We start from the raw sequence: 26,729 nt of genomic DNA on the forward strand, positions 1-26,729 counted from the left end.
CTGAAATCAGACAGATTAGCAACAGTATCTTTGTCATTCTTAAAAGACAAATCAAGGCCAAATCACACAAGTGGTCTTCCCTGAAAGTCTTTACTGAAGGTTACTAAAGTATGCATTATAGTTCTTAACATTTATACTATCGGCCAGGCATGGTGGCTCATGCCTGTAATCCCAGTATTTTGGGAGGTCGAGGCAGGCGCATCACAAGGTCAAGAGATCAAGACCATCCTGGCCAACATGGTGAAACCCCGTCTCTACTAAAAATACAAAAAATTAGCTGGGTGCGGTGGCACGCACCTGTAGTCTCGGCTACTCGGGAGGTTGAAGCAGGAGAATGGCGTGAACCCAGGAGGCAGAGCTTGCAGTGAGCTGAGATCGCGCCACTGCACTCCAGCCTGGGTAACAGAGCGAGACTCCATCTCAAAAAAAAAAAAAAAAAACATTTAACTTGATGACTTACATTAAACCCATAACATAAAAACAGAACTAAAGATAATGTCCACACAGTCTATATCTATACAGAGAAATACCATGCCTTAAATTTACAAATACAAGTTAATGTATTTTTTTTTTTTTTTTTTTTTTTTTTTTTTTTTTTTTTTTTTGAGACGGAGTCTCGCTCTGTCGCCCAGGCTGGAGTGCAGTGGCGCAATCTCGGCTCACTGCAAGCTCCGCCTCCCGGGTTCACGCCATTCTCCTGCCTCAGCCTCTCCGAGTAGCTGGGACTACAGGCGCCCGCCACCACGCCCGGCTAATTTTTTGTATTTTTTTTAGTAGAGACGGGGTTTCACTGTGGTCTCGATCTCCTGACCTCGTGATCCGCCTGCCTCGGCCTCCCAAAGTGCTGGGATTACAAGCGTGAGCCACCGCGCCCGGCCAAGTTAATGTATTTTTTAACGCAGCCTACAAAGTTGGAAATGTATTCTTAATTATTAATGAATACATTTTAAGGTCCAAGGAACTTTGTTTATAAAAGTCCTACAGTGAACCTTTACCTAATCCCACAATTTTAATTTGTATTCCAAATAGCAGGAACTATCTTCTTGGTAGAAAATTTACAGAGTTCAATTAAAACCATTCTTCCTTCCTAAACAAGTGTCAAAATCATACTTAAACATTCACAGAATTTTTGGCTTTTTATTCAATTAACAATCACGGAAATTCTTTCCCAATAAATAAGAATCTCTTTATTGAACTGTTTATGCTTATTTTAAGTAGAATTATATATAATTGTATGATACATAATCCAAAATGGAAAACAAAATATTTCAAATAGCTACTGAATTGTTCACAATTACGCTGTCACTTCAAAATAGCTACTTAAAATAGGTATTTTATATCAAAGGAAAGATAAATTACATTATTAGATAAACAAGTGGTTAAAAAACAGTGTTACTTCTAAAGAATTTGAGGTATTTTTACGATTTCTGCATCACCAATCATGAAACGTCATTCTTAGGGATTTCTACTGAATTTCCAAATAAAATATTTTCTGAAGTTTTATTTAGTGATTAAGTCAATATACTAAAATCTATTAAATAAATATATTAAAATCCGTATTAAATATCACAAATATTCTTGAATTAAAAGTCATAAATAACTCCAATCCTTGTTACCTTCTAACCAAATAGAATTTTAGAATTTTTATTAAATTATAATTAATTTCTGTCACTACCTAAAAGTACAAGTAATGCCCATAAAACCAAAAATATTTAATAAGAACTAATAATAGCTAAAACACTTCCCAGACAAAATACTTACCCAATCATTGCTGTCTCTGTACCATTTACAACTGAGTCCTGATTTTTGGCATCTTCCCTGTCCGTGACATCACTTGAAAAGCCCAAGAAAGCTCGCACTCATTTAGATTTCACATCTAGAATAGTATCTGTATAACCCACCTCCTGTAGACACCTGTGTGAAGAGAATCCTTAGAGTTCAGTCATACTGGAGTCAGTATTCTATAATTTAATATGTAAATAAAAGTATTTAAACTCATTGCCTGCGTAAGACTTAACAGTATAGTACTATGCTAGTAAGACTTGTTAATAATCTTCCAGCTGCAGATGGAGCTGTCTCTTGCAGTACCAGCCTCTACAGTCACTGAGAAAAATGAGAGAACTATACAATACACCATTCATTACATTTACCATAAGAAGATGCTGGTCTTTAATATATCTAACAGCATATTCTTTCCTTTAGGCTGGATTGGAGCTAGCTCACTCCCAGACTCTACCAAATGAGTATTTTATAATAGTTATTCCAGTAGTTTTTTTAAACTTGTCATGGATCAACTGTGATCTAGAAAGAATGTTCCTAGCATATATCATCTACATTACACACAAGAAGGTAGTATTTCTCGAGTCACTTCTACAGAATTGAAGCTTCTATCCTGAGACAACTTTAAAATAAAAATAGACCGCAATTAAATCGTAGAACGTAGGGTGTGTGTGTACACGTGTGCGTATGTTACTGAAAGGCAGCAACACAAAAAAAAGAGCAAAGGCTTTGTATTGAGAGCTAGATCTGGGTCCTATTTCTTCCACTTACTTGCATAACTTTAATTCTCCTGAACCTCAGTTTTCTATCCCCTAAAACAGACACACCTAATATTGTACCTGGCATATAGAAAGTACTCAATACCTATTAACACCAAAGTTGACCAAAGCAGACCAGAAGTGGCAGTGGCGGGACCATGAAAAAGGTAAATGCCATTAATAAACATGACAGACAAACATCAGACATTAACTTATAAGTAGGCACCGAGTCTGCACCGAGTCTACTGGATGAAAGAAGAAAACAAAGGTTGATGAGATAACCAGTTTAAGTTCAGTTTATTAACAAGATTTGGTCTTAGTTATTATAGCTGAGTTATCTCAGAAATATATGTGATCAAAGGGAGTAAGTGTATCTTACCAAATCAAGATGCTCGTTTTTCAATCCCATCCAATATGTATAGAAAGGTCTCGATTAAAATTTGGATAATAAATTCTCAACTTTCCTAAATTTAAAGTTCTTGAAAACTGCTTTAAAGATGTTATATTTGTCCATTTTTAACAAATAATATTTGAGACATACCTCACTTTTGGCAATAAAATCACATTACAAATACCTGTTTCAAAACTGCTCTTGCCATAGATAAGATGGTTTTACTCAACAGTAAGCTGGTTTTACTAGTCTAATTAGAGCAACAGGAAATTAGAATGAACAGATGGAATGAAGTCAAATTATAAGATACCAGTTTACCAGACAAAGGAGATTATACTTTACTCTCCGAGTACTGGGTAGTCCCTAAGGGTCTCTGGGAAGATGTAAACTATGAAAGTAGTGTGAGGAAGATGGGACATGTGGGGAAGACGGAAAGTCTGAGGAAGATGAGAAGAATGAGGAAGCAACTATATGACAAAGTGAGAGGGAAGTCTGGATTTCATCAGTAGCTATGCAACTCCTGTGAATGGACCTGGACTTAAGGTCTTAGAAAACAAATCAAAATTTAAAAATCTAGCCCTAATCTGCCTATGTTAAGTTTCAAATAATATTTATATAAACACTTAAGATTACTGAGAAGAAAACCATGACAGTAGTATACAATAGAAAGAAAGGAGAAGAAAAAAGCTACTCTTTTTTATTTTATTTTATTTTTTGAGACGGAGTCTTTCTCTGTCACCCAGGCTGGAGTGCAGTGGTGCAATCTCAGCTCACTGCAACCTCCACCTCCTGGGTTCAAGTGATTCTCCTGCCTCAGCCTCCCAAGTAGCTGGGATTACAGGCAGGGGCCACAATGCCCAGCTAATTTTTCTGTATTTTTAGTAGAGACAAGGTTTCACCATGTCAACCAGGCTGGTGTCAAACTCCTGATCTCAAATGATCCACCTGCCTCAGCCTCTCAAAGTGCTGGGATTACAGGCATGAGCCACCATGCCCGGCCATGATTTATGAAAACCGCTCAATTTTCACTAAACATTATCAAAATGCTAAATATTACAATAGCATATTCTCCTGACATCTTTGAATATATAGCAATGTGAACTTTTATTTCTAAAAGCTGAAAGAAAAGCTCTGACTTTCAAATAAATACTATATTAGTACAAGGTTGGGGTTTTTTTTTTTTTTTTTTTGAGACAGGGTAGGTCTTGGTCTGTCACCCAGGCTGGAGGACAGTGGCATGTTCATAGCTCACTGTAACCTCAAACTCCTGGGCTCAAGTGATCCTTCCAACCCATCCTCCCCAGTAGCTAGGACCATGAAGCTTGGCTTTTTTTATTTTTTTTAATGATGGGGTCTCACTATGTTGCCTAGGCTGTTTTTTTCTCTTTCCCTCTAAAATAAATTATAACATGTTACTATACTTAGACAAAATCTATTATCCTTACATCAGAATTAAATATCAAATTATAATTAGGGTCTGTTAACCCCATAGTAAGAACACTATGTTTTATGTTAACATACTAAAACTGTTATTTGACCATCCTGTTCAACATTAAACACAGCAGCGTTCCTATAAAGACCAAAGCCCACGTGACAGCATTCCCAAGTCTAGGATCTCCATCATACTTTTCCTTTGGCATGAGGAATGCCCAAAGGACACTGATGTACTCCACCTAACAAAGCAGCCATTGCAAAACTATATCCACTGACAGCTTCTGGTGAGGTCTTCAAGTTGTTGAGCCATTCTGCACACCTGTCTAGAAATGGTGTCAGCTGGAAAGGTTATGCCACAGCCACACAGCGCAAACACCATGCAGCGGCAAGTCGGGCAGTCATGCTTGGATGAAGAAGCACTGAAGTCACAATCTCCAAAAGCCCTAAAAAAGAAATACTCAAAATATTACTCTTTAATGAAGTCAAATGATTTCAGAGACTCAAAGACTATCTAAAAAACAATAACTGAAATCACAATCACCAAGATTTTACACATACAGATCCACAACTTTGCCTAAAACTACATACAGTAGAGTACTTCAAAGGAACATTTTCTATGAAGAACATAGTACAATTATATTCAATGTTGATGTAAAATTTAATAGAAGTCTTCAACAAATTTTAGTCAATTTTTATAAAAAAAACTACCACAATAGCTTTTGATTTCTGTTCCAAAACTTTAACCATTTAATTCAATATTCTTTACAAGGAATCTTTTTTTTTTTTTTTTTTGAGACTCGCTTTGTCCCAGGCTGGAGTGCAGTGGCATGATCTTGGCTCACTGCAACCTATGCCTCCTGGGCTCAAGCAATTCTCCTGCCTCAGCCTCCCAAGTAGATTACAGGCACGTGTCACCACACCTGGCTAATTTCTGTACTTTCAGTAGAGACAGACTTTCACCATGATGACCAGGATGGTCTCGAACTCCCGACCTCAAGTGATCTGCCCACCAGGGCCTCCCAAAGTGCTAGGATTACAAGCATGAGCCACTATGCCCAGCCAATCACAACGAATATTAATTTAAGTAAAACCTGATGATCTGAAGTGCTAATGATGATGATAAGCAACTAATCAGGAATTAAATATCAATCACACTTACGACTGAAAAAAGTTAAAAAACATGCTAGCAAGTAACTGAATGTCATACCTATAGACGCTTCTTGAATAAGAGGGGATGTGGTGGCATTCAAGCTCTGCACCAGGCTCCCGAGTTCCTGGAGGGCACAGACCATCACATGCTGACTTGCTGCAATGTCTGCTGCACCAGATTTGTTTTCTCTACTTGTGTCATTCACTACTGCCTCTGGAAACACAAAATCATGTCTTTGACATAGGAGAAATGAATTGTGGTATGATTTTTTTGGTCTACACAATTTATGATTTTAGCCATACCAGTTGATGTCTGAGTGTTAAAAACTATGCAGTTATTTCTCAGTGGAAAACTTGCAGAACTAAACACTGAAGTGACTTAAAAACATTGTTTAATGGCTTTATAATAATGCTAAAATACATACTGAGATATATCTTTGCTTCCAGGAATACAACCTAATTTTAGCAAGCAGCAGCAATCCAGTGAATAAAAACACAGATACTGCAGAAACGAGACTTGGGTTCAAATCCCAATTCCACTAGTTATATTAGTTATGTGACATTGGGCAAGATATTCAACTTTTCTGTCCCAATTTCCTTATCCGTTAATGGGCTTACATGCCTATTTCAAATGGTACTGTAGTGATTAAAAAGTCAGTGCATATAAAGAATTTAACACAATGCTGCCCATAACACACATTCAATAAATGCTAGCAGCTATTATTACTTTATTACCATTACTACTTTAAGTGTTCCAGTATATTGGAGGTATCTGTTAAATTACTGACCAGAAAATGGATCTATAAGGAAAATGCCTTAAGTACCTCTTACTGGAATGTTTCTGTAAGTTCCCATTAATTAGCCTTGCTGCCTGCTACCCCAACCTTTTAGCTTCCACTAGAATTGAAATGTGTTTGACAAGAGACAACCAAAGATCCCTTGCCAAACTACTAACTGAGAATACATTCTGGCCCACAAATCCCCAACACGTATCATTATATTTAATTCTGCTTTCAGGATTTAAAAAAAAATCAAATAACGAATTTATGACCTTAACATTAAGAACCTTTAAATGATAGTAAAACTTTCTTTTTTGCATTCATTATGAATTAATAGACTATAAAATACATAATACAGAATAGGATATAATAGATTAATAAATTGAGGACTATAATTAAATTTTTTTTTTGAGACAGAGTCTTGCTCTGTTGCCCAGGCTGGAGTGCAGTGGTGCCATCTCAGCTGACTACAACCTCTGCCTCCTGGGTTCAAGCAATCCTCCCAACTCAGCCTCCTGAGTAGCTGGGACTACAGGTGTACACCACCACGCCTGACTAATTTTTGTATTTTTTAATAGAGACAGGGTTTCGCCATGTTGGGCAGGCTGTTTTCAAAGAATTCCCGGGCTTAAGTGATCCAACCATCTTGGCCTCCCAAAGTGCTGGGATTACAGGCATGAGCTACCATGCCTGGCCAAATAACTCTTTTGTTTTTAGGTATTTCTGGACTCAGAAATGCATAAACTCTAGCTTTTGATTGCTAAACTTTAAGCTCCCTGAGGACAGGTGCTGTATGCATCTGGCTTGCTATTTTACTCCCACCATTTGGCGCAGTGTTTCTGGCACTAAACATTTCCTCAATGAATCAATGTGCAAATTATTCTTTAATTTGTGAATCTAAGATAGATGACTATTTTAGCATATTTAAGGAATGATATCTCATTAATTTAAACCCTTTAATTCACAATTCACAATTTTCAGTTAGCTCTATACATTTAAAACTAGTTTACTGGCTGGGCGTGGTGGCTTATACCTGTAATCCCAGCACTCTGGGAGGCCAAGGCAGGTGGATCACTTGAGGTCAGGAGTTCAAGACCAGCCTGGCCAATGTGGTGAAACCCTGTTTCTACTAAAAATACAAAAATTAGCAGGGTGTGTGGTGGCACACGCCTGTAATAACAGCTACTCAGGAGGGTGAGGCAGGAGAATAATGTGAACCTGGGAGGTGGAGGTTGTAGTGAGCCAAGATTGCACCACCGCATTCCAGCCCGGACAGCAGAGCTAGACTCTGTCTTAAATAAAATAACATAAAATAAAAAATAAAACTAGTTTACTAAGTAAGCCATTATGAACAACAAAAACTACAACTATTTATATGTTTTTTACTAATTTTATAAAACATTTAATACATATATCTCTAAAAAATAAATTATTGATATTTATTCATTAAATCCTTATTTCAAGAGACCTCTATTAGTCAATATAATTTCCCTTATTAAAGTTAGTATAGTGAAATTGTGAATAATAGTGAAAAAACTAAACTTTTAGAATTTATATTTTGCCTTGCTTTTAGTATTGCTTTTATATTTAGTTTATAACTGGATTAAAAGCTCCATGAAGGGAGAAACTTTATCTCATTCATTATTTGAACCCTGAATTACTGCTCTGCAAATCTAAGACACTCAATAACTATTTGTTAAATTGATAAATTTATAAAATTGATACTTTTTAGAAAAGAATTTCTTGTAATTATGTATAACTGAGGTTTCACAGTACATCTTATAGCGGGCTAATAATCATCTGTAATTGTTCCTAAGTTTTCATATTAGGCCTACAAGGGGAGGAAAAGAAACAATAAAAATATATCTTTATAAAAAAACAGGCTCTAAAAGCAGAAAGAGGACAATAGATTATTCCTTGAAGACAGCAACCACTGTGCTGCTGCATGCCAGAAAAGTTATAAAATCCGTATAGGTACTAGAAAGAAAACAGAAAACACAATCTTACCTACACGCCACCCAAATCTTTAACAACTCTATTTCACTGTAATTATGTGATTTTAGTATCAAATAAGAGCACTCAATAAAAATCACTATGAAAACACACAGAAAGATAAACTAATCAGTCTTACAGATATTTATTAAAAGTAACAATAAAGAACTAAATGACTAAGGTAATCAACACATATAATGATACCGATTCTTACCTATGGCTTTCATTTGTTTTCCAATAGCTTGGCAGATTTCTTCAGCACCTGCAATCTGGGCTTTTTCACCTAGCAAACTGCCCACAGTAGCTCTTAGGATAAAGGAAACACATCGTCTGGAGTACACAGCCTCCACATGTGTTTGTGTTGCCCGAGGATGGGAAACCAGATCAAGTACGTGGGACAAGAACGTGGCAAAGCTGCGCTCCAACCACTGACCACCCAATGTTGTCACAAAAACAACACAATGCCTGTAAATAGAGGAAGGTACGACTTCAGATACACTTACATAACTGAACAGAAATCAAAGATAAAGCAACTACTAAAATAACGGATAACAGCATTCAGAATAAATTATATTTGAGGCTGAAACAGAGAAAATTTAAACTTGAGGTCTTTTTACCACTTCTGGAATATGAATTATTAGTGAAGTATCTTTGACTAAAAAACAGTTCTTAAGATAACAACTGCATGAAGAACATAAAGGGACAGCAGTGAGAGGGAAGGGAAGCTGAATTTACCCCAGTGATCAGGAAGGTAACAGGTTATTATAGAAACAAGAAAACCTTAACATCCTAAATAAACACTGACTTAGAGCTATAAAACCCTTACATATAACTTTTTCTGTAAGTTAAAAAATTGTTTACTTATATTTTATACTTGTTTCAGGATCAAGGTACGGTTATGATTTTGACTATGATCACCATTTCATCTTATTAGGTATTAATTATTATTAGATCATTAACCATAACCTCTTATTCGGTGTTATTTTGAAATTATAATTCCAAGTCAGATATAATCTTATAATTACATTGGTGATTAAACACATAGAAAATACAATCATAGCATTAACCAATATTTTCAGCTACAGGGTTGTTGGAGAATATTAAAATCTAAATGCTCAAGCTACCTGAATACAGTTTCAATGAAAACTGAGTTATTTTATATCTGATTTTCTGTTAAGCAAAATGTAGGAACTTTAAAGATATTTACACAAATATAGTAGACATAGGCTTATTTATATATTATTAAATATCTACTAAATTTCCATATAAGCATGTAATTTGGAATTTGAATGTAATTCATTCATTTGGTAAAAGAAACATTTTGAAAGAAACCAGACAATATTAAAAATGTCTGTGTGAGCTGTTACTTAGTAACAGTTTTCCATGAAGTTTCACAAGTGATATGAACAAAATCTTTTTTTTTTTTTTTGAGATGGAGTCTCACTCTGTTGCTCAGGCTGGAGTGCAGTGGTGCAATCTCGGCTAACTGCAACCTCCACCTCCTTGGTTGAAGCAATTCTCCTGCCTCAGCCTCCTGAGAAGCTGAGACTACAGGTGTGTGCCACCACACCTGGCTAATTTTTTGGTGTTTTTAGTAGAGATGGGGTTTCACCATGTTAGTCAGGCTGGTCTCAAACTCCTGACCTCAGGCAATCCGCCCATCACAGCCTCCCAAAGTGCTGGGATTACAGGCATGAGCCACCATGCCTGGACAAAATTCTTTTACATGTATGTGTTACAAACCTGCGTAACTCCAACTCTCACTTCACGATTAACAGACCCTCCAACTTTTAACATTTCTCCAAAGCTCTTTAAGAAACCTGACCCTCCACACAGAAATCCTGTGGCCATGAGTTCTAAGACTTCATCAAATGTTGCTCGCTTCACATTCTGACGCATTACTGTCAAGAAGAAAAATAAAAGTATAAGCAAGTATATTTCTGAGGCACTTAGCTTAATAATTCAAGTAATTATTTTTAAGGATACGTCACTACAGTGGGGAAATGGTTTAGTCTCCTTATAATTTTGTTCTGAAAATTTTCAATGTACTTGTAAACCTGAATTCAATTCCAAAGGAAAAAATGCTCAGAAAATGGAAAGAGCTAGAAATAAAATTCAGTAAATCAATGCAAAATAGTCTAATAATAATGATAATACTGTGTGTAACACAATAAGGACAAAGCATACCCACAGCAGCTACTACTAACTGATCTCAGTTCTCATTCCCGCCTGAGGTGGACACAAAAAACTTTTCTCATCACGGTGCTTTCTATACAGTAGTTACCAGTAGATTAAAATGTTACTGGGAATGCAACTGAATCGGCATCCCTCGTACAGGGTTTCATATTTTAGGAAGTCCTTCCACATATAGTAGCAAATGCAATCCTCACAAAAATTCTGTAGAGAGGAGATACAAAGCTCATGGCTAAGAATGCAAGCTTTGGTATCTGGCTGCCTGAGATTTTAATTTCATTTCCAACACAGAACAGTTTTTAGAAAATTAGTTACAGAATCTCTCTAAGTCTCAATTTCCTCATCTATAAAACAGTAATAACAGTACATATAATTCACAGGGCTTTTATGAGGATTAAATTTTGTAATACACTTAATTCAGTGCCTGGCACAAAGTTAGCACTTTAAAACATTACATCATCATCATCATCATCATCATCTACTGAAATAATTATCATTAAAGATGAAGAAATCAAAGCTCAAAGAAGTGAAATAGGGTTTCACAGTTAATAAATACAAGAGACAGGACTTGAACCTAAAACATCTGGTTCTTTTTCTATGATACAGAGGTGGGGTAGAAGTGGGGACAAGACTGGGGCAGAGTTCACTCAGCATCTGCTCACAGGCAACCCTGAGATATCTCTATGGAACTGTGAAGCAAAGCAACAGTAATTTGAAAACTCAAATTACTGCCTCTGTTTCTGTTTATAATGATAATCAAGAAAAATTAAAAATTAATACTGTGGTAGAAATGGGGATCTACTCATCAGAGACTTAAAATAAACAGCAAATAAAGTGCCAGATTCCAGTACCTTATACATTACCCAAAATCATTTCATAAATCTTATGTGCTTATATGTCCAGCATAATTACTAGATATCCTGTACATTATCATCACAAAAAATGTGACTATATCAAGGAAAATGCCATTTGTGTTCTTTTTTTTTTTAAATTTTTTGAGATGGGGTCTTGCTCTGTTGCCCAGGCTGGAGTACAGTGGCATGATCTCACTGCAACCTCTGCCGCCTGGGTTCATGTGATTCTCCTGCCTCAGCCTCCCAAGTAGCTGGGATTACAGGTGCATGCCACCATGCCTGGCTGATTTTTGTATTTTTAGTAGAGACGGGGTTTCAGCATCTTGGCCAAGCTAGTCTTGAACTCCTGACCTCGTGACCCACCCATCTCGGCCTCCCAAAAGTGCTGGAATTACAGGCATGAGCCACTGCGCCTGGCCAGGTTCCTTCATTTTATGAAAAAGTAGACAAAGATACTTAAAAATTTTAAATCCATTACAGTGACTTGCCTGTATGTAATAACTAATTAGGTCTGTTATGGTCTAAATCAAGGGCAAACAACACCTGTTGCCTGTTTCGGCATTAATGCTGTGGCCATGACTCTTCCTAAAAGTTTAGATACTGCCACTCGTACCCCATAAATTGAGTTTTCCAAAGCCTTAAAGCAGAGAGTGGCCATATTTTCTAGTTCAGCAGTCCACATAAATACAGCTTCATTCTGTAGTTCTAGTAGACACTGCAATTAAAAACAAAAAAGTAAATAACATCCTACAACATCTGCTTCCAAAATGGAATAGTAGGAACCAGACTCACCACCTCTCTTGAGATAACAAAAAAACTCGACAAAATAAATGAAACAACAGTTTTCAAGACACTGGACATCAGGCAGTGATGCATCTTAAGGTATCCTTAAGAGATGAGGAAAAAACAAGATGAACCCTACAATTGTCCCAGCCTACTGCCTTGAGTGAGTTTCTAGTTAGGGAGAAACACGCAACACTAAACCACCACATTAGAAGATATACCTAATGCTAAATGACGAGTTAATGGGTGCAGGAAATCAACATGGCACATGGATACATATGTAACAAACCTGCACATTGTGCACATGTACCCTAAAACCTAAAGTATAATAAAAAAATTAAAAAAAAAGAAAAGAAGAAGGGTCTCAAATCAATAACCTCAGCTTCACCCTTAAAAAACTAGATGAAGGAGAGCAAATTCAACACAAAGTAAGCAGAAAAAGGAAATAATAAAGGAAATTAATGACTAGGAAACTAAAAAAAGAGTAGAAATGAAACCAAAGTTGCTTCTTCAAGAAAACCAATAAATTTGATAAATCTCTAGTTAGGCGGATCAGGAAAAAAAAAACAGTAAAAATACAAATTACCAAAATTAGAAATGAGACAGGTCAAATCACTACAGATTTAACATGTTTTAAAAAGTTAAAGAGAATATGTGAACAACTTTATGCCAATAAAATTGATAACTTAGAGGAAACAGACAATTCACTCAAGAAGAAACAGATAACCTGAATAGCCCAGTATCTGTGTTAAAATTTGATTCTGTACTTCAAAATCTTTCCCTCAAAAAAACTCTAGGAGATGGCTACACCAGTGAATTCAACAAAATGTTCAGGTAAGAAATAATGCCAATTCTACACAAACTCTTTCAGAAAATTGAAAGGAACTTTCCAACTAATCCTATGTCAGTATCACCTTGATGCTGAAACCTGATAAAGACACTACATGAAAAAGAAACTACATACCCATATCCCTTATGAACACAGACACACATTTCTAAACAAACTTCTAGCAACTCTAATACAATAATATATAATAAGGATAATATATCACGACCAAGTGAGATTTATCCTAGGAATGCAATATTGGTTAAAATCCTAAAACTAATCAATGTTATTCACCACATTAGCAAACTAAAGAAGAAAAATCAAATCATTATCTCAATAGATACTGACAAATGATTGACAGGCAAGTGCCATGATGCCTGGCTAATTTTTGTATTTTTAGTAGAGATGGGGTTTCACTATGTTGGCCAGGCTGGTCTCGAACTCCTGACCTCAGGTGATCCACCCATCTCGTCCTCCCAAAGTGCTGGGATTACAGGCGTGAGCAACCATGCCCAGCCTGGATGTTGACATTGATAGAATTCATGATTTTAGTCATATTTCCCCAGACTTATTTGTATTCTGTCAATATCTGTATGTTTAACAGTACAAGATGTTGCTAAGAGAAATCAAAGACCAAAATAAATGGAGAGATATATCATGTCCATAGGATGGAAGACTTAATATTGTTAGGATGGCAATTCTCTCCAAATTCAATGCAACCTGAATCAAAATCCCAGCATGGTATTTTTGTAGACATTGACAAACCTAGACAGGCAAAACAATTTTGAAAAAGAACAAAGTTGGAAGGCTAACAGCGCCTGATATCAAGACTTATTACAAAGGTACTGTAATGAAGAAAATTGTTTGTTGGCATAAAGATAGACAAATGGATCAAAGAAACAGAATAGAAAGTCCAAAATTATACCTACACATATTCACACAACTGATTTTCAACAAAGGGTGCAAAGGGAGTTTAGTGAAGAAAAGCCTTTTCGAAATGGTACTGGAAGAAGTGGATATCCATATTGAAAAAAAGCCAAAAAATTTTGATTCAAACCTTACACCATATACAAAAATTAACTCAAAATGAATCATATATCTAAGCATAAAACTATAAAACTTCTAGAAGGAAACAGGACAAACCCTGGTTTATGAAATGTTTCCTTAGATACAACACCAAAAGCACAATCCATATAAGAAAAATTGATACATTGGATGAAATTCAAAATGTCTTTTCCTTACAAGGCACTGTTTAGAGAATAAAGAGACAGGCCACCCATTCGGAAAAATATTTGTAAATCACATATCTGATAAAGGAATATGTAATAAACCTATAACACACTCTCAAAAGTCAATAATTATAAAACAACACAAGAAAACAGTGGACAAAAGATTGAGCACATCCTTCTTCAAAGAAGATATGGATGGCAAATAAGCACCTGAAAATATGCTTATCATTAGTCATTAGGGAAATGCAAATTAAAGCCACAATGAGATACCACTGAGATATGAGATACAATGAGATATGTATCCATTAGAATGGCTTAAATTAAAAAGACTGCCAGTAACAAACAATGGTGATGATATGGAGGAAGTGAAATTCTCATACATTGCTAGCAGAAATGTAGAATGGCACAAGTACTTTGGGAAACAGTTTTGTAGTTTTCTGAACGTTAAACTAAATCTGCCCTATCAATCAGCTATTCCATCCCTAGGTATTTGCTGAAGTGAAATGAAAGCATATATTCATGCAAAAACTTATATACAGATGTTCACAGCAGCTTTTTTTGTAATAATCAAAACTGGAAGCAACTCAAATGTTTATAACAGGTGAGTGAACAAATCAATGTGACATATCCATACAATGAAATACTACTCAGCAATAAAAAGGAATGAACTATGGATACATATGACAACATAAATGAATTTCTTTTTTTTTTTATTATACTTTAGGTTTTAGGGTACATGTGCACAATGTGCAGGTTTGTTACATATGTATCCATGTGCCATGTTGATTTCCTGCACCCATTAACTCGTCATTTAGCATTAGGTATACCTCCTAATGCTGTTCCTCCCCCCTCCCCCCACCCCACAACAGTCCCCGGAATGTGATATTCCCCTTCCTGTGTCCATGAGTTCTCATTGTTCAATTCCCACCTATGAGTGAGAACATGCGGTGTTTGGTTTTTTGTCCTTGCAATAGTTTACTGAGAATGATGTTTTCCAGTTTCATCCATGTCCCTACAAAGGACACGAACTCATCATTTTTTATGGCTGCAAAATACTAAGTGAAAGAAGCCAGAATACACATACATAAACGTACATCTCATTATGTGATACTATTATATATAATTCTAGAAAATGAAACTAATCCGTTGGAACACAAAACATAATTTAAAATTTTAAAAGAAAAAAAGTCATTGACTGTTTAAGAGCAAGAAGGATAAAGAGCAGTATTCTAAATTGGTTGAGTACTAACCTTGGCCACTGCACATCGAACAGCCATTGACCATCAGTCAAGAGAGACCTGACATTCTTTTAAATATCACGATGAGAGGAAGCTGCTGCACCACCTAGTCCACTTAGAACTTTCTGTAGACTCATTAAGATTTCACTTCGCCCTTGAGACTAGACATGTATACAAAACTATTTTGTAAAATAAATTCCATATTTAAGCAAGAACATACCAAGACAAAAGTTCTTTGGGTCTAATGGTCTTACCTCCAAATTATAAACAGTAAATAATGAAAAGTACAATAAAATTAAGTATTCTAGAAAGTACCTGGTAAGTAAGAATAGTCAATTAAATAATATCTTTCTAAAAAATTAGGTTTTAAGTAAATATATTCCAATATTTCTATGACTTACTGAAGTACATATAATATAATGAAAACATGAAGACAGATTCAAAAGCTTCAATATCATATCTCAATATATAAAATATTTCAGAATGTAAAATATTAAGTAAAAAAGTTAAGAAATAATATATAAACGATCCAAAAGATGAAGCAGAAAACATCCAACACATTTAAGAAAACATGTCAGAAATATAGCAAACCTTCATCTTCTCCTGACTAACTCAAACTCTTTTATCCATATTCTTATAGTGCTTATTGTTATTTCTAATAGTATACTCATCACAGTGTATCACAATGCTTATTCACACTTAGATCTCTTCCACTAAACTGTAAGTTCTTTGAGGTCAGGACCATCTTTGTATGTTTAATGCCTGACAAATAATATGTCCTCAACTCTTTTTTAATGAATGAATAGACAAATAGTTCCCAGAAGAGGTATCCAATTCTAATCCAGGCTGGTTTCACTGAACAGGAAAATAATTTAGACACAAAACACAAAGGGACAGGAAAAAGGTGATGTGACAAATGAGGCAGAGATGGGAGAGATGCATCTACAAGCCAAGGAAGATCAAAGATTTCCAGCAACCACTAGAAGGTAAGAAGGAAAGGAAGCATTCTTCCCTAAATCTACTTCAGTGGAAACATGGCCTTGCTGACACTTTATCGCAGACCTCCAGCTTCCAGAACTGTGAGACAATAAATTGTTGTTTTAAGCCACCCAGTCTAAGGTAATTTATTACAGCAACCAGGAAATTAACACATTAGCTATGGCACCAAAAAAGAAAAAAGAAAACAAAAGCCAATCCAAAAGTACCATAGGACTAAATAAAAAATAATAGGTAACCCTATTCCTTGTCAAAGAAAAGCATTCTTTCCCTACCCCCTGATATATGTTAAAAGAAGGGACAAGTAATAATTTGAAATTACCTCCTTGCTAAGCAATATGAATACCACAGTGACAGAAAAAGAAACAAACATATTTTAGCTGACATCTAACTCTTGCCACAAGCAAATATTCAAATAATATCGGTTGTAAAACCTACCTCTGCACTTTTCAGAGATTTCAATAGATTATTTACTGTTTCTGGAAATGCGCTGCCCAACATTCTCTGAATTTTTTCATAAAATGCTCCGACACAAGCCACCGCAGCCCCGTAAGAAGTGACAATTTCACTGGCCATTGTTCAGGTTAATGACACAATTATACTTTTCTCTTCAGAAATCAATTTGCATTTGTCTGGGACACTTTTGGCTATAATCCTTAATTTCAACTATCAAAAACAATTTGTTTATCCTTCACAACTGCAACAAATACTATACTATATTTACACTGTATTCTTGTTAAATACTATAGTTAAATTGTATTCTTGTTAGGAATACAAAAGAATCTATATATGTACATAATAAATTATACCCATTCTTTGGGAAGAGATCCAAGTATTTCTTTTTGTTTTTTTGGGAGACAAAGTCTCACTCTGTCACCCATACTTGAGTGCAGTGGCATGGTCCCGGCTCACTGTAACCTCTGCCTCCTGGGTTCAAGCCATTCTCCTGCCTCAGCTTCCTGAGTAGCTGGGATTACAGGTGCATGCCACCATTCCCAGATCATTTTGTATATTCAGTAGAGACAGGGTTTCACCACGTTAGCCAGGCTGATCTCAAACTCCTGACCTCAGGTGATCCGCCTGCCTTGGCCTCCCAAAGTGTTGGGATTACAGGCGTGAGCCACAGTGCCCAGCCCCTAAGCTTTGCTTCTATGAAGACTTTCCAAATTATGTCGATCCTCAACAATCCCTCTCTTCTGTCATTATATATAACACTTAATGTCAATCACTCATTTTGACAAAAGTATATCATTTACTGTGTTGTAACTTGACCATTTTATATGTCTCTATCTTGTCCTGCCAGTGGAAATGTAAACTCCAGAAACAGGGAATATATCCCATACATTTGCATTGCTCACAGTGTCTGCCTCTTAATTTACAAATAATACTATACTATTTGTAAACCTGTAAAATTTAATCTAAATTACATTAACAGAACACTTGGAATAATAAAGTAATAGAAACACACTTCTTCAGGAGCAAGAAATGACCCCAGTGTCACTTAGGTCAATAGTAAGTGAATAGCTGTGGGTTTACCTTAAAGACAAAAGTAGGACATGGTGGTTAAGAGCGGATGCTTTGGAGTCTGGCAGACCTGTGCCTAAATCCTAGAACCCACCATCTAATAGCTATGTGTAGTTGGATCTTGGAAGTGGGCAGGTGGTCTACCATGAGGCGAGCCATTCCTGCTCCAACAAATAAAAATAAATAAAAGCTATGTGATCTGAGCAATTTAAAGACGAGAGGTTAACTAAATTTAGCTCACAATCAAACACATAATAAACAGTAGAATCAGGGAATCAACTTTCACCTTTTCAACTCCAAATCTCATGCTTTTTGATACCCTGTAGGCTGATAATAAATTTAAAATGACTGGCATCACATGCCGGCATACATTAGAGATTTCCCAAATAGGACCCATGGATCCACTGGAAATACATATGAATGTATAATCAATTCTACTTAACCAGAACTATAAAATTATGTGTATATATGCTAAGTGGCAGTGAACTAAATCATCAAAGTATTAACATAGCTTCAAACTTCAAAACAAACTAGAAAGTACTAGATATATCTAGGTAGTTACCTAGTGCTACCAGGTAAATACCTAAAAGTAGACCTAAAAATTAGAATCCAGGTTTTGAAAAATCTCTCCATTTCCTCTGTAAGCTATTACACTGACCATGGCCCCTTGAATGTTGGTGTTCTGGAGTTGTATCCCTAGCCATCTTCTCTTCTCAAATATACTCCTCCTCCTAGGTAACTTTACTCATATCAAAGAATTCAGCCTACTCACCAAAACTACATTCCCAACAAATCTCTAAAATCCCAACTAGAATTTCCAACTACCTATTATACAGTCATTTGGATATTCCCATTTGTATTCCAGAATCAGCATGCCTAAAATTTAACTCATTATCTTCCCATCACAACTCAATCCACTTAGAGCTTTCATTGTTAGCAGCATGTTGCAGGTTCCACCCACCTGGGGGTTTTTATGGTCCATAGTCTCCTAAGTTTCCTTGAAAGAAAAAATAAAACTTCAAGGGCCCCTGTTAAAGTAAGTACTTACAATTTTATTGGTAAGTAGGCCGCAGTGTCATCTTTATCTCTGATAATGTCATTGCATTCATCAAGTGTCTGAAAAACTGTAAAAGTATCCCCAATGCTATAAAGGGCTGCGAGATTTTTAGCTAATAATTTTCGTGTAGGTGGTCCAGGTGAACTACTTATTAATCCAGTTAATTGTTCGACAAGTTTTTTCTGTTTTTCCTTTACATCGGTCTGTTACAAAAAAAATTTTAAAAGAACATCATTAAAAAATTGTTTTTGTTACCTTTTAATCAAAATAAAAAATACTTAACACTTAAGGCACTCTAATAATTAAAAATCTATATTGTATTAAACATAAACCATGAGAATTTTCAAGTTAAGGAAAAGTTCAGTAAGAAATGAGCCATTCTTTCCTACATTAAATATTCTCCTTCATTCTCCTCCAGAGCCAAAAGGTTAGCTTCAACAAAAGTGAAGACTCTGATTCAAAAAGTTACGAGACCAACTTACTAAGAAATAAACCAACAGCCAAAGGATGCAAAATACTGGGTGTATGAACAACTGATGTCTTAGAACACAGATAGGTTTCCTATGTAAAAGCAAAGTCAGTAGTTCATAAAGTTACAGGTCAGCAAATGAAACCAAAAGAAACTGAAAAGCCCTAGGCAACAGGAAAAAAAAATACCCAGCTCTACCCATAATCAATACCTAGAATTCATTCATTTATTCAAACAATATTTATTATGTACTTAATGTATGCCATGTACTAGGGTGCAACAGTGAACGAAATAGACAAGTCCCTGCCCTCATGAAGTTTACACTCTAGTGGGGAGGGATAGAGTTTACTAAACAAACAAATGAATAGTATGGGTGCTTACTGTTTTATGTGGATTAATTAGAAAAGGCCTCTCTCTGAAAAGAAGTGAAGGGGTGAGCCATGCAGATGCTCAGGGGAAGAACATTCCAGGTTGAAGGAACAAGTATAAAGGCCTTGAGGTTGGAGCATTCTTAGCATCCTTAAAGACATCAAGAAGGCCAGTTTGGCTGGAGTGGAGTAAGAGAAAGTAGTAAGAGATGAAGTCAGAAGGATAAAAGGGACCAGATGAGGTAGTCTCTTGTACCCCACTATAGAACTCTGTATGTTACTCTCAGTAAGAGAACTTTGTATGTTACTCTGAGTAAGAGTTTAAGCAGAGCAGGGTGATGATCTAAATATTTTAGCAGGCTCACTCTGACTTCTAAGAATACTCTATAAGGTCCATAAATGGAAAGCATCATGAGCAAATAGGAAGCAGATGCAATAATCCAGATGAGAGATGATAGCAGTAACCATGGAGATGATAAATAAACTCTGGATTTGTTTGTGGATGAAACCATAGGATTTGCTGGTGAATACAACGTGAAATTTGAGAAAAAGAGGGAAGTCAAAAATGACTCCATGGTTTTCCCCCTGAGCAACTAGAAGGATGAAATGGTCATTTCCTGAGATAGAGAACATGGGGGAAAGGGCAGGTTTAGGAGGAGAAATCAAGAATTTGGTTTGGGTATGTTAACTCTGAGATGCCACTTAGATAAGAAAGAGGTGGAGTAAACATTATCCTGGGAAACATTATTTTATAGATGATAGTAAAAATCATACAATTAGATGATATCACTGAAGGAATATGTACAGATTAAAAAAGAAATGCCCGGCCGGGCGCGGTGACTCACGCTTGTAATCCCAGCACTTTGGCAGGCCAAGGCGGGCGGATCACGAGGTCAGGAGATCGAGACCATGGTGAAACCGCGTCTCTACTAAAAAAATACAAAAAAATTAGCCGGGCGTGGTGGCGGGTGCCTGTAGTCCCAGCTACTCGGAGAGGCTGAGGCAGGAGAATGGCGTGAACCCGGGAGGCGGAGCTTGCAGTGAGCCCGAGATCGCGCCACTGCACTCCAGCCTGGGTGACAGAGCGAGACTCCGTCTCAAAAAAAATAAAAAACAAAAAAAACAAATGCCCTGAACTGAGGGAGAGTTAAAAAAGAACAAGAAGTAGTAGTTAGTGAAGTGGGAGAGGAACCAAAACCTAACAGTGTCTTGGGAAGCCACAAACAGGAAGAAAACTTCACACAAACTGTGCAAAGCAATGATAATAATCTTATTGTTTAATTTGGGTGGAGGGTGTACAGATATTCATATTATGCTTCATGTTTTATATACTCTTGTATTTATCAATTTCACAACAAAATTAAAGATGTTTTAAGTGTTTCAAGGTGAAAAGATGGAGACGGATCAAATGAGACAGAATACTGACCACTGTTCTGGGCAATCTGTCATCAGTAATGGCTGGACAAGTGCCGTTTCAGTGGAGTGGAAGTAAATCCCCAGCTGTAGGGGAGTTAAGAGAAAACAGAAACGTCTAGTTGAAGATTACAAGTGAATCCATGCATTAACTGTTTTTTTTTTATACTTTAAGTTCTAGGGTACATGCTCACAATGTACAGGTTTGTTACATATGTATACATGTGACATGTTGGTGTGCTGCACCCATTAACTCGTCATTTACATTAGGTCATGCACTAACTCTTTCTATAGAAACTCCATTAAAACCATACTAAAGGGTAACAACAACAACAACAGGAATAATAACAACAAAGCACAAATCCAAAGGGTAAAGAAAAGAGGAAAAAGAGTCAACACAGTATTTGGAAACCAAGTGTTCCCAACAGGGAAAGCTGTGAAATGACCTAACTTACAACACAGGACCCCCTAAGAGATCATGGTTTTTTCTAGGTGCTTCTGGAGGTGGGAGTGAAGTTGTACCTTGAGATAGAGGGAATGGTTGAGAGTCTAACAAGCAGAAAGAATCCTCTTCTCCATTATGGAAGCAGATTGAAAGTTTATTCTCTGGGAAGAGTGAAATATTGTATGTATAGACTAGGAGAGTCCAGGCACAGTTGCGGTCTGGGAAAACTGCACTGAAAATGGGGAGATGCAGTGAAAGTTCACATACTGAACGTTAAAGTCCCCAGTCTTCTCCCACCAATTCCAAGAACGTAGCCAGCTAGCTATATGCTCTTCAGACACGAGAGTAGAAAAGTATCGTCTGGGGAATGACTAGCCTACAGAAACCTAAAATACTAAGGTCAGGAACCAAACGCCTACAGTGAAGTCCAGTTTAAAAGACTGGCCCTGCTGAGAAAAGCTTTTACTACTCACTTTTAAATTTGAGCAGGCAGTAAAAGATCATCAGACATTTGAGGGAAGTATCTACTTTTTTTTTTTTTTCAGATGGAGTTTCACTCTTGTCGCCCAGGCTAGAGTGCAATAGCATGATCTCGGCTCCTTGCAACCTCTGCCTTTTGGGCTCAAGCAATTCTCCTGCCTCAGCCTCTCGAGTAGCTGGGATTACAGGCACCCACACCATGCCTGGCTAAAACACACACACACACACACACACACACACACACACACACACAGAAGAGATCCTGAGACCAAACTATGTGAAACTCTTGAAGTATGCAAAGGAATTAACAAAAAGAAGAATGGAAATTATGTGGATAAATATTAATGACTTTTGTTCTCAATTTTTAAATACTTCAAAAGATAAAAGAAAGCCAAAACAGCACAGCTGGGGTAAAATGAATGACAACACAAAGGTCAGCAAGGAAAAGACACATCTTCTGCTATTTGTGCAGTGGCATCACTTTGACTTGCAGGCAGCCTGTGATGGTCTAAAGATGCAGACAGGAACCCTAAAGCAACCCCCACAGAACACTGGAGGATAAAAGGGAGCACTAAAAAAAAAATCCAAAATAACCCTTAAAAGAGGGAAGAAAAAGAAAAGAGATAAACAGAAACAGACCAGATGGTAAAACCAAGCCTTATGGATAATCACATTAAATGCAATTGGTTTAAACACTCCAAGAGATTGTCAGATGAATAAAAATGCAAGAGCAACTACACGGCATCTCCAAAAAATTCACTTTAAAGAGAAAGACAACAAGAGGTTAAAAGTGAAAGGAAGGAAACATACACTGTGCAGCCACTATTCACAAGCACTCTTGAATCCACATCCACATTAAATGAAGTAGACTTTTGGGACAAGGATTACCACCAGTGATAAAAAGCAACATCTCATAATGACAAAAGGGTTAATTCATCAACTAATATCAAAAACTTGAATATGTGTAAACATAACAGACTTTGAAAATACACAAAGTAAAAACTGACAGAACAAAACGACGGGTTACAAGCACACAGCTCAGAACCTTCCACCCTCCTCTCAGATTAACCTACTAATAGGACCAAAGACAGGAAAATGGTAAAGGAGACGCAAACACCACCAACAACCAATCTGAATTGACACTGAAGACAATCTACCTTCAAGCAGCAGAATATTCTTTTCAAATGCATATTAAACATTCTGCAATGTAAGGCATGTGGCGGACCCTAAGTCCCAATAAATTTAAAAGGATGAAAATCACACAGTATCTTCCCTGACAACAGAATTAAACCAGAAACCACAACACAAAAAGCTACTTAGAATCTCTCTTTAAGTATTTGGAAATTAAACATCTGACTTCTAGATAACCCAGTGATAAAACAAGAATCCACAGGGGAAACAAAATATTTTAAAGAGAATGATGAAAGACATGGCCTGTAAAAATATATAATGCATGGCTAAAGTGCTGCTTAGAGAGGAATCGACAGCTTTAAATATCTGTCTTCAAAATGAAAAAAGACTTCAATAACTAACTCTCCCCTTAAAAAACTACACAAGGATAACAAATTAAACCCAAAATACAAAATAATAATAAAGGTAAAAGGAAATTAAGTGTTAGAGAAAATAAAAACTAAAAGCAGATTTTTTAGAAGATTAATAAAGTTGATAAATCAGACTAATCAAAGTAAAGAAAAATGAAAGAAATTGCCAACCTCAGGAAACAAACAGGACATTGTCACTACAGATCGCAGGTATATTAAAAGGAAAATAAAGAAATATAAACCTTATGCCAGTAAATTCAACTACTTAAATAAAACTGACAAATCCCTTGAAAGTCACAAATTACCAAAGCTGGCACAATGCCAAATAGAAAATCTATTATCATATGTATATTTAAAGAAATTAAATTCATAATTAATATCTTCTAAGAAAACTCCACTCCCAGATTGCTTTACCAATGAATTTAATATTTATTTTCCTTTTACCTTAATACTTCCCAACTCACTTTTTTAGCCCAACATTACCCCAACATCAAAACAAGTGAAATACATTATGAGGAAAAAAAAACTAGAGACCAATATCTGCCAAGAACATTAACACAAAAATCATCAACAATATATTAGCAAATCGAATCCATCAATATATAAAATAAATAATAAACACAATTTGTGTTTGTCCTGGGGATGGAAGGGCTGGTTCAACATTTGAAAATCAATTAATGTAATTCATTGTATCAACAGACTAAAAATGAAAAGTCATATAATCCTCTCAATAAATACAGAAAAGGCATCTGACAAAATTCAATATGTATTCATGAAAAAAATACCCTAAGCAAACTTAAAATAGAAGGGAACTCCTGGCCAGGCGACGGAGGCCGATGTGGGTGGATCCTTTGAGCTCAGGAGTTCAAGATCAGCCTGGTTGGATTGTTAAGCCAATGACAGAATTTAAGCCACAGACTTACTTTGATAGTACTCTTAATGGTATAACTTCTTCTCCCATTTTATGTCTCTCTTTATGTTTTTTTCTTATGTTTCCTTTTTGTTTTCAAGAGAGAGCTATCTTTTAGATCTCCAGTATCCTTTTCCTCTTCAGTAGAGATTTCTATATCTTGAAATAAATAAAAAAGCACTCCGTTAAGACATGGGGCTGTGAAATGGGTGAAACAGAAGCTTAACTTAATCTAATTAAAACCTTGTAGTTTTACCTCTATTTTCCTTGGAAGCTTCGGAAGCTTCCTTAATGATGTCTTTCTGAATAATTTTCTTTACTTTTGATCGGGGAGCTAGGGATTCTGCATCTTCAGAGCTGCTTCTCTTCCTCTTCCCTGATCTGACTTCAGGATCTGGACCTACCTCAATTGCTTTTGCTGCTTGTTCTTTTGTTTCAAATTCCACAAATGCAAATCCCTTTGGATCTCCAGTAGACTTATAATGTGGTATACTTATATAAACAACATTGCCACATTTCCCAAAGACTCTTTCAATCCAGCTGTGGTTAACATTTTTGGGAAGTAACTCCTATTATAAATTAAACGCAATATTAGAGTTTTTCACAAAAAAAAAAAGATCAGCCTGGGCAATGTGGCAAAATCCCCTCTATAATTTTTTTTTTTTAATTAGCCAGGCGTGGTGCTGTGTGCCTGTAGTCCCAGCTATGAAGCAGGCTGAGGCAGAAGGATTGCTTGAGCCCAGAAGAATGAGGCTACAATGAGCTATGATCATACCACTTGTACTCCAGCCTGGGCCACAGGGTGAGACCCTGTCTCAAAAAAAAAACAGGGGGGCACAGGGGCAGGGAACTCCTAATAAAGGGCATCTATGAAAAAAATTACAACCAACATTCATCATTTCAATGGTTAATACAGTAAATGTTTATTCTCTAAGATGAAGTACAAGCAAAAATGTCTTCTTTCACCAATTCTATTCAATATTCTATCTGAGGTACTAAACAGTGCAGTAAGGCAAAAAAAAAAACACCTTTATAATTAAAAAAGAGCATACATATTAAATAGTAATACAAACGACTTTATATACAGACAACGTGATCTTATACGTAGAAAATCTTAAGGAATTTTCTCAATGCCACTAGAATAAATAAGTTTAGCAAGGTCACAAAATATAAAGTCAATATACAAATTATTAATTATGTTTCTACAGACTAGTAACAAACAACTGGAAAATGAAATTAGGAGAACACCATTTACAATAGAATCCAAAACACAAAAGATACAGAATAAAGTTAAACTATATACAAAATGTTACCCTGAAAAACCATAAAACATGGCTGAGAGAAGCTGTGAAGCTGTTAAGTCTACACAGAATGGAGAGATATAAGCATGTGTGTGGGCTGGAATATGAAATATTAATAACCTATCAATTCTCCCCAAATTCATCTAGCTTCAATGCATTCCCAATCAAAATCCCAGCAATTGTTCTTATAGAAGCTGACAAGCTGATTCAAAAATTAAGGGTAGGCATGCAAAGAACATAGAATAGTGAAAACAATTTTTTTTTTTTGACAAGGAGTTTTACTCTTGTCACCCAGGCTGGAGTGCAGTGGCATGATCTCAGCTCACTGCAACTTCTGCTTCCCAGGTTCAATCGATTCTCCCGTCTCAGCCTCCCGAGTAGCTGGGATTACAGGCATGCACCATCATGCCTGGCTAGTTTTTTGTATTTTAAGTAGAGATGAGGTTTCACCATGTTAGGCAGGCTGGTCTTGAACTCCTGACCTCAAGTGACCCACCCGCCTCAGCCTCCCAAAGTGCTGAGATTACAGGCATGAGCCACCACGCCCAGCCAAAAACAATTATTTTTTAACACAAAGGATATGGCTGGAAGACTTAACATTGTCCAATTTCAAGTATTCCTATAAACCAGACACAAAGATCAGTGGAACAGAATAGAACCCAGAAACAGACTCACATATATGTGGTTTATTGATTGTCAACAAAGCTGTCACAGTAATTCAATAAGGAAAGGAAAATCTCTTCCATAAATGGTTTTAGAACTGCTATCTATATGAAGAAAAAAATGAACCTCAACTCTTCCCTCACATCATTCATAAAAA

At 36.3% G+C, this 26,729-nt stretch overlaps 2 protein-coding genes across 2 annotated transcripts in view; both read right to left on the bottom strand.

Annotated features, from left to right (window-relative positions):
* The window catches only part of LOC115835179 (striatin-like), a 173,181-nt gene that overhangs the window by 7,019 nt on the left and 139,433 nt on the right, over nucleotides 1-26,729 (bottom strand). The gene's annotated exons all lie outside the window — the stretch shown is intronic.
* The window catches only part of LOC115835058 (HEAT repeat-containing protein 5B-like), a 30,796-nt gene continuing 8,497 nt past the window's right edge, over nucleotides 4,431-26,729 (bottom strand). The window contains 9 exon segments of the mRNA XM_030812453.1: nucleotides 4,431-4,805; nucleotides 5,570-5,725; nucleotides 8,497-8,769; nucleotides 10,022-10,183; nucleotides 11,873-12,044; nucleotides 15,418-15,449; nucleotides 15,452-15,566; nucleotides 16,840-16,948; nucleotides 18,974-19,185. Of these exon segments, the coding sequence (XP_030668313.1) occupies nucleotides 4,549-4,805; nucleotides 5,570-5,725; nucleotides 8,497-8,769; nucleotides 10,022-10,183; nucleotides 11,873-12,044; nucleotides 15,418-15,449; nucleotides 15,452-15,566; nucleotides 16,840-16,948; nucleotides 18,974-19,185 (1,488 nt within the window). The 3' untranslated portion in view covers nucleotides 4,431-4,548.

Source organism: Nomascus leucogenys, chromosome 5 (genome assembly GCF_006542625.1).
Source record: "Nomascus leucogenys isolate Asia chromosome 5, Asia_NLE_v1, whole genome shotgun sequence".
NCBI classification, from domain to species: Eukaryota; Metazoa; Chordata; class Mammalia; order Primates; family Hylobatidae; genus Nomascus; species Nomascus leucogenys.